Consider the following 9,402-nt stretch of genomic DNA (forward strand, 5'->3'; position numbering starts at 1 on the left):
GAAAAATGTTTCAAGTAAACCACACAAGTTTGTTGCACTTGCTACATTGAGATTTTAGATAAAATGTGATTTGATGTGAGCCATTGAAGTCCTATAATCCCTTTAGAATCAATAATTCACTCTTTCAATACAAATCCAACAATGTTTAGAGCTTTCTGTGTGGTTTAGTTTGTCATTAACAAATTTTTAAGCAAAATCGAGTATTTTTTTTTTGTTGTTGAGAAATGAATTCAAGAGTGCATGTCTTTATGTTCCAAATTTTTTTGTGCCTGAAGTATTATAAGTGCATTTTTGTCGAGGAAGAACTAGTACTGATTATTGATTTGATTATTTGTTGTGATCCCTAAAAATCCTTGCTTTTTTGAAAGTAAAATGTTTTAAACCACACACCATTGTGATGATAAGTATAGTAAGCTTCTAATAGCAGTTCTGTTTTTACTTGAAGTGATTTTGTAACAGAAGAATGTGCTTGGTAGAATTCGAGATGAAGTCAAGAATATGGAGTCAAAGGTCATTGGAGGAGGCTAAAGATCCTGTAACTAGGCTGGTAAATCAGTACAATTCTTTTACTCTGAATGTTACTTCAACTTCTCTTACTATTTTTTGGTCTTGGTATTGTATTTTCATTTCTTAGTATGTATATGGTTCAGTATTCAGTAGTGTAGTAATTGCATATGGTTCAGTATTCAATGGTGTAGAAAGTAATTATTATGGTACTATCAAGATTTCAACCTTATTTTCAACAACTTAGTTTATAGAGTTGAAATTAGGACTTCATTGAATCTGTTGTATTCGATGAATGACACTAACTTTTTTTTGGCGAGTTTCAATTGTTCATCGAATCAAAGATAACCCTTTTAATTTATCTGATTTCTCTTGTAGTTTTCAAGATATTGTTATAGTTAGATAGGAATTTAGTAGTAATTACCTTGAATGTTTTACAAGTAGTATTGTTTTGTATAAACATAAATGTTATTCTAAAATTTGTTATATGTTGGATGCTTGAACCTCATAGCCTGATCTTGTGTCCAGCAGCATTGGTGCAGAATGGCAGATAACAAACAACTTTTCCATTGCTAGCATCACCTGCAGGTTTGTTATCAACTACTAGTAAGATTTGGCAAAAATGCTTTCATTTATTATGTGATACCTTCTGAAGTGCAGTGCTGGCCTTAATAACAATACTTGAAAATTGGTTGTCAAGTGGATAATACATGGATTTAATTAGCAAACTAGATATTCTGATGTAGCCCATTGTCTTTGTTAACATTATGGATTGTCTTATAGCCAAGCACTACAAAAATTCATAAAAGCTATTTTGGCTTAAACACTTAAATTGAGCAAATCCAAAACGAGCTCTATGTCATGTGTTACATTAAAGAGATAATTAAATTATGAGTAGCATTTTTCTTCCTCTCTCCAAAATAATTATTAATAAACAAATCCTTGTTGTTGTCACACTATGTTGCAGTTGATTTATTCTTCTGTTAAATTTAATTCTTAATCCATCGTGCTTTCGGGTGATTTCCATATATCTTATTTCTTTTTGTATAACTTTTAAGAGTCGTGTTATCATCCTACCGACTTCGTTTTGAATGTAATTCTATACTCCCCTCACTATAAATAATATTCATGAGTTTTTCTTATCTAGTTAGATTCTTATAATAGGACTAGGAATTAGGATGTGAAATTAATGAAACTTTAACTTAAGATGATATCAGTGGACTTACTGGTTGTGTTGTCTCCAAATTGGAGTAAGGGTAAACTAGATTGAATTTGTTGGCATATTTTCCATGTCAATTTGCAGGTTGCTGATGCAGAGCTAATAACAAGTTATCTGCAAACAATTCTTGTACTCCCATATAAAATAAAAATGATTCTCGCGATAAAAGGTCAGTGTTCAAAATTCTCTGTATGCCAACTTCTTTTATGCTTCTTGTTTTAATGTGAAAATCTTGTTAATTCAAGAGAATGTGAGATTGTACAGATGTTATGTGTATCTGCTTTACTACTTCATTTCCTCTGCATTTTTGTTTTGCAATCTGAAGTGCTAAATACAATCTTAACAAAGCTAGTAGTTGTTTTGAAAGCAAATAACTAAGAAAGCTACATAAAGTTTTTAGACGTGTCTGTATGAATATTTTTTAAAATAGCGTACTTGTTGCTTTTATTTATCACTTCTTAAACTTCTCGAAGCACGGTGGAGGCTAATGTATAATGTTTAACCTTTGGATGATGAAGTTTCGGTGAAGTCCCTCGGAGGATTACTCTTTCATAGTGATAATAGTTTCAATTGTTTTAAGCTAACGTCAGTGGCTAGGCTTAAGACAAGGCCAGTGGCTATGCATTTTCTAAAACTCTTTTTTAGTAAATCTCTTTTTTTTCACTCACTATGTAATACTATATTATGGAGAAGATCTGAATAATATCGTGCTTACTTAATCTGCATACCCTACACTATTTTTCAATCGTTTTATATATTTATGTATTGATCGGTCATTATCAATTTTTTTTTATGTATTAACACTATTGTTTTGCGAATTTTATTGCGTTAACTTATTTATGATCTTTTGTAGGTGAATCAAATGAATAAATAGTAGACAAAAGCAGTGAAGACTTTACGAAAAGAGTGTTCGTTGATTGTTGCCAGAGATCTTTAACATTTTACGAATACCATATTTCTTAATTAAATTTTGTAAATTTATGTATGCCAAGTCTTGAATTGTTAAACAATATTTTATATATAGAGTTAATAACACCAGCTGGAAGGACTATGATTATGTTAGTTGGTGAATACTTCTTATCCTGATTTATTTAAATATTGGAGTATTATTTTCAATATATAAATAATAGTATATTGTTTTTTCATTGAACAGTTGCAATATCCTAAACAAACCGTTGCAGTTGATCACCAAATCATAGCCCATAAAATCTGTTGCAATAGTCTATATTACTGTTGCAATAGTATAAAAAAAGTTGTTGCATAAAACATATGGCAATGGATTTAAGCCGCTCCAATTGATAAAAGAACCGTTGCAATAGATTGTCTTATAGCAACGGAGGAAAAATCATTGCAATAGGTACACCTTCTGCAACGGTTCTAAAACCGTTGCCAAAACCGTTGCAATAGATCTATTGCCACGCGATCAGATGAAACGGGTGTTGAACCGTTGCGATAGATCTATTGCAACAGTTTTACTATCTATTGCAACGGTTTTATGTTTGTTGCCGTAGGCCTATTTTCTAGTAGTGTTCCTTCGTAATTGTCTTTCCATACCACCGAAAGACAGTTAATATTTACATGTCTTAGCTTCGTCATTTCCCATAAAGTAGCAGCCTTTAGGTGTAATATCTTACTGGACTGGACCTGTAGAGTTTGGAGATTGTGTAGGTGTGATATCCACTTCAATTCAAAATCTCTGACATAAATTGCAAGGTATCTCAACTGAGTAAGCGATTGAATTGCAGTAGCCCATGAATTTGGCAATAAGACATCCATCAAATGCAATGCCCGAACAAATCTTAATTTAACAACTAAATCTAAAGGATTTGAATATCGGTTATTCCATGTATTAAGTTTTGGATGAGCAATGAACTCCAAAGAATTTGTTTCCTTGAAATCCAGCGTTGGAATCTTATCCAATTGGTAGTCAGAATGATCTAATTGTTTAACAAGATCATCATGAATATAAATGCATAACCGTGATTCCGTGGAATGCAACTGTTGAAACGGATTGTATGGCATTGCTAGCTGCATATACTTGTCTTCTGTGAGTTTTCTCAAACAGAACTCACGCACTACATCATGAAGTGAGCAGTATTCTACATCACGATTAATTCTCATTCCGGAGACCATTACTAGGCTTCTGTTAAGCAAATTACTCAAGCAAACTCGAGATGCTTCCTCCATGTTCTCTTTTTCGGCATTCAATACAAATTCTTCAGCCATCCACAACTTCAGCAGATCGTCCACTGGAATCTTATGGTCCTCTGGAAACAATCCCATGTAAAGAAGGCAAGGCTTTAAGTGGTCTTCTAAATGGTCATAACTTGATTGTATTACCTTCATACTCTGCTCTCCTAAACCAATGGAACTTAAATCATTCGCAACCTCGAGCCACAAGGACGACTCCCTATCCATTTTTGCAATCATTCCAGCAATCAGAACAACCACAAGAGGCAATCCCTTACAGTGTAGGGCAACTTGTAGCCCTGCTTCCAGTAGATCCCGGGGACAACTCTCTCCTCGAAATACCTTCTTCTCCAATAATTCCCAACTCTCTTCGGATGTTAGAAAGCTAAGAGAATAAGGAAAACTGTGGTGCTGAAGATCCTTAGCCACTTGTTCAATTCGTGTTGTAACCATTACTCTGCTTCCATATTCACCTTGAGGGAAACATATTCCCAAATCTTCCCATGCCTTGACATCCCAAATGTCATCTAATACGATGAGGTATCTCTTGCCTATTAGAACCCTGCGCAACATGTCAGCTACATCGTCGTCCTCTTTGATTTTGATCTCATTATTTGTAGTTTGTTTGAAAATCTCAACCAATAACGTCCTCCTATTATATGCTTGTGACACAGCACACCATGCTTTAACATCAAAGTGATCAACAATATAGGGATTGTTGTACACCTTTCTTGTCAAAGTTGTTTTACCGAGTCCGGGCATTCCAAAGATGGAGATAAGATCCCGCTCCTTAGTTCCTCGTATCAATTTCTTCATTATAATTTCTGCATCTTTCTCAAAGCCCACAACTTCATCATCATCATAAATTGATGTAATACTACGTTTGGTGGAAGGTTCTCCAGCAGAAAGAGTTCCTTTTCCACAAGTCTCAACAACTTCCATGCCTTGAATTGATTGCTTTGTCATAAAAGAAAGGGAAACCACATTATTTCATAACTTAGAGAAGAAAAAAAACCAAATCCAAGATCTATTTATATCATCCGTTAAAAATTTGGATCATGTTATTGCCGTTTTGGAAAAAGACTCATTCATGTAAATATTTTTTAACTCCAATTTTGTAAAATTTTCTTAAAGTTGGATAACATATTTAAACTTTTTTCTATATAAGTCTTATGTGTCACCAATATGTAATCAATGTGAGTTAATTCGAGGCCGTCCTCCTTTCTAGTCAGTGTGACCTCTTTTTCTTTTCTTTTTGGCTGAGATGGGTTTAATTAGACAAAATATCTATTTCGTAAAAAATGAGTTAATATCCTAAAAGATGACTCCACTATGAAAATTTATATACTAAAGTTATTAAATTTTATTTTATATCTTTCAAAATCACTTAACGTAAAGTTTTTATCTTCCAAAATCACTCAACTAAATTAATTATTAAACAAAATTTGACATGACAACATAATTATTTTTTTATTATGTCATATAAACATGGACTCCACTAATAAATAAAACGGAAAAGGGCCATATTTACCCCTATACTCTTAGAAAAAGGATCATATTTACCTTTTTTCATGAATTTTTTGATATATTTGTCTTTGTCATCCAACTATAAGGTCATATTTACCCTTTATTCGTTAAACTTTCATATTCCCACATAAAAATACTAATGTAGCGCCTACGTGAATTTTATTTTCTTCTAATTAGATCAAACTATTATTTAAATAATTTTAACCTACTCCATACATTAAACCGAATTCACTAATCAAAATTAACCTAATTTGATTCTTCTTAAATTTTCTCTATGGGCGTTTCTATTAGAACAAATGCAGAAAATTATATACCTCCTCTTTTACGTCAGACAACGATCAACTTTAGAACTAAAAATAAATTTTAACATTCAATTTAATATTTTTGTTAAGTAAATTAGAGCCAACTTTCATCTTTAATCTCAACGCACAAAATTGGTTAATTAGCACTTAATTCAAAAATAGGTAGAATTTCACAAACATTATACATGTGCTCTGTTTTCTCGATAGTATCAGAGACGGTGGAGAAGGTGAAGTGAGGCTCAACAATGGAGATGGAAGATTCAAGTTGGTTTCCGGTGGCTATCGATGGTGAAACGGAGAGTAGATGAGACTAAATTCGAAACAACTACCAGGAAACTTGTATATATCTAGAATATTTAATGTAGTTCGGGAATATATTTATTTGGTGGATCTGATTCGATGGTTCAAGGGTGATGCTTCAGTTTTTCGGTCTAACAATTTCATTCCTCTGTACAACTCCATTAACCCATCTCTCCTAGACAAGCATAAACCCAAACCCACGATAGATAAGGTCTTGGTCTTAGGTTCATTTTTGTGGTTAGTGGGTCGAGTTCAATTCTATGTAGGTGAGTTAAAATGAATTTAATAATATTTTGATTTAATTAGGTAAAACTAAAATCCACATACGCACCATATAGATAATATTATGTGAAAATATGGAGACTTAACGGATAAAGGGTAACTATGGCCTTAAAGTTGGATGGTAAGGACAAATATATTAAAAAAGTATAATAAAAGGCAAATATAATTCTTTTTCTAAGAGTACAGAGATAAATATGATCAAATATATTAGTATATATAATCAAGGTGAATCAGTGTATTTTGGAAAGAAAAGGAACTCATAATCACAACATATATAAAGAAGGCATAAAACGTGTATATATTATTGTACAAAAGATCAGAAGAGACATAGCAAAATAACAACAAAAAGAACTTAAAAAGGATTCTCACCTTGTGTTGTTGATGAGGGTTGCAACAAATGAGAGATCAATTGGTCCAAAAGGTGATGGTAACAGAAATATAAAATGAGAGAGAATTGTATTATAGGAGATAATGGTGGACTTCAATCTTGAAGAATGATACAAATATACAGTTGGTGTGGGAATGTCAATTATTCCCTGTCCAATAATATTTATCCAATTTAGAAATTAAAAGATAATTTATCCTTTTGTATTTATCTTATCTTTGTTATTAAATACGTGTTCAATATCTAATATTTTTCTGAAAGCATAAATTAAATTTGTTTCTTAAGGTGTATGTCAAGTCAGTAATGAATAACTCTAGTCGGACAAATGGAGTAGTAAATAAATAAAGAGACAAGTATATTGAAAACACCCCTAAACTCGGCACAAATTATTAGTTTCAGCTTAAACTATTGATAACCTTAAAACACTCATTTACTTAACTAACTAAACTTAAATACACCCTGATCTTATAACATGAGTGAATATCAACTAGTAATAAATATAAATTAATAAAGAACAACTCACATCTCTCCCGGTCGGTTGGTCAACTATTATTAATGTACAAACAAAAGAAATTTAATGATGAATAGTTTGAATAAATGTTGAACGCGCACATGATAATAATAGGAAAAATGACTAAAATAACATTTATATTAATTAATTGTTGATGGCGCTTAAATTAAAGGATTATAGTAACACTTTGCTTTAAGCAATAATTTAGAATAAAAGGTCAACTTGATTAAGATAATGTATTTCTAAATCTAAAGAGTAACGTGCACATTCACATGCATGATTAATGATCCTAAGTCAGAAGTCAGAATCATTCAAATTCAAATTTAGGTTATGACAAAAATAGTCCCTATTGTATGAGTGGGGAAATGATAGTCCCTATATATCCAATGCAAAAGTTTTACATATTTGGTCCAAAGACACGGAAAGATTATTAGAAAAATCATTATAATGACATATGAGATTAATCTTTTTTCCATGATTTTGGTGATTTTATAACCCTTAAATAAAGCATAAATGAAGGCTGGCGTGGTTGTGTTACTATTAGCGTACCTTCAATCCTTCATGTGTCAAATCTAAGAACCTATTAGCACCATTTGATTTTCCACCGATAAATAATTTTCCACTTGCAAAAATAAATTTTATAGTCTGTCAACTTCTGGTTTAGAGTTAATATAATTAAATGTTGGTAGTGCTTAAATAAAAGGATTATAGTAAGACTTGGTTAAGCAATAATTTAGAATAAAAAATCAACTTAATTAAGATAATGTATTCTAGATCTAAAGTAATGAGCACACTCACATGTATGATTAATGATCAATACAAATGATGAGAACTATTCAAAATTTGCAAAAAAAAAAGGTTTTAGCCTCCAAGAAGCTTCACTAAACAAGCTCTTACTACTAGTCATGTTTTTTTTTGGGGAATCCCAGGTAAACCCACAATCTCTATCATAGCCTATGTCTTTTGCGTGAACACTACATGGTGAACATTTTGTGGTAACCTACTCATTGCAATAGCCCATAAATCACACAAGAGATATAAATCGCATTAGACAAGCCCTATGCAACGAGCTCATAGCTGAGTAGCAAATGAAGGTTGGATTCGATCTGGTAGATGTCCCACATGGGAGACCCACCTCCCAACCACTCAACCATGCCCTTGCGGTCCCTACTAGTGATGTTTCTCATTAAGACAAATCACTTCCACTCTTCCAGTCCCAACCTAGTTTTGCTCGGTCATATAAATCCTATTGTATTATTCTGCTCCATTTCAATCCAAAACTAAATAACTACGTATCTTTAAGGTCATTTTGGGGTTCTGTAAAGTTGGAGGTTCTCTAAATTTAAAATTATATAGTTATCTATTGTTGGGTTATGAAGGGTGATTAGGGCGTCATGTGGAAGATTGCAATTTGCAAATCATATGGTTGATAAATCAGATAACAAAATCTTATACTAAAAATCAAAATATTATTATATCAAAACTAATATAAAGAAAAACAATTGAAACTTTAGAGAGAATAAAATCTCCTCATAAACAAGACTCTTAAACGACTACATTGTGGATGTTATTGTTTTGTGTTAGAAGAAACAAACCTATATTTATAGTCCTACAGTCTTTCCTACTAGAAAAGAACTAGCTACTCCAAAACTTTTTTCCTAAGAAGAAAGAATAAACCAAATATGAAAGAATATTATATTTTCCTTTCATGAAAAGTAAAAACATTTATGGTAATGTTTTGTCTTTTCTTTAAGAAAAATAAATCTTAAATTATGGTAAGAAAATCAGGACAAAACCCTAACATCTATTTGGATGTAAAAGAGTCGGTATTCACAGTTTTTTTTTATTTGCCTCTGCTCGGAGATGCAAGAAGTGAGCTCATGAACAAAACTAATCATCAATCCGTTGTATCAGACACCAATAAGAAAGATTAGTTGCTTAAATGTGATGGTTTTGGGTTTGGAGAAATAGAAATTGTGAAAGATTAGCATATTATATTATAGGAGATGGTAGGACGAGTGCTACAAATACTTGTCTTGGGAATATCAACAAATAAATACATGTTTATTAATCCTACGCGTAACAAGTTAATTTATACTTTAACTTAATTAAGTTTACGGCTCCAAGTATGTACCCCACATTATTTTTTTCTGAAAAAGAAAACATTATACTTTCTTCAATT

The 9,402-nt window shown here is 32.0% G+C and overlaps 1 protein-coding gene across 1 annotated transcript; it reads right to left on the minus strand.

Annotated features, from left to right (window-relative positions):
• Positions 1 to 3,024: 3,024 nt before the first annotated feature.
• LOC102602756 (putative late blight resistance protein homolog R1B-12) lies at positions 3,025 to 6,819 on the minus strand. The gene is made up of 2 exons (XM_015312953.1): positions 6,694 to 6,819; positions 3,025 to 4,870 (listed from the first exon to the last, which is right to left on the minus strand). The coding sequence occupies exon 2, from the start codon at positions 4,853 to 4,855 to the stop codon at positions 3,203 to 3,205; it is 1,653 nt and encodes a 550-aa protein (XP_015168439.1). The 5' UTR covers positions 4,856 to 4,870; positions 6,694 to 6,819; the 3' UTR covers positions 3,025 to 3,202.
• Positions 6,820 to 9,402: the final 2,583 nt, after the last annotated feature.

This window comes from Solanum tuberosum, unplaced genomic scaffold, assembly GCF_000226075.1.
Source record: "Solanum tuberosum cultivar DM 1-3 516 R44 unplaced genomic scaffold, SolTub_3.0 scf00222, whole genome shotgun sequence".
Taxonomy (NCBI): Eukaryota; Viridiplantae; Streptophyta; class Magnoliopsida; order Solanales; family Solanaceae; genus Solanum; species Solanum tuberosum.

What these genes read in the sequence shown, in the direction of transcription:
- LOC102602756 (XM_015312953.1), bottom strand. Translation starts at nt 4,855, where the DNA reads ATGGAAGTTGTTGAGACTTGTGGAAAAGGAACTCTTTCTGCTGGAGAA.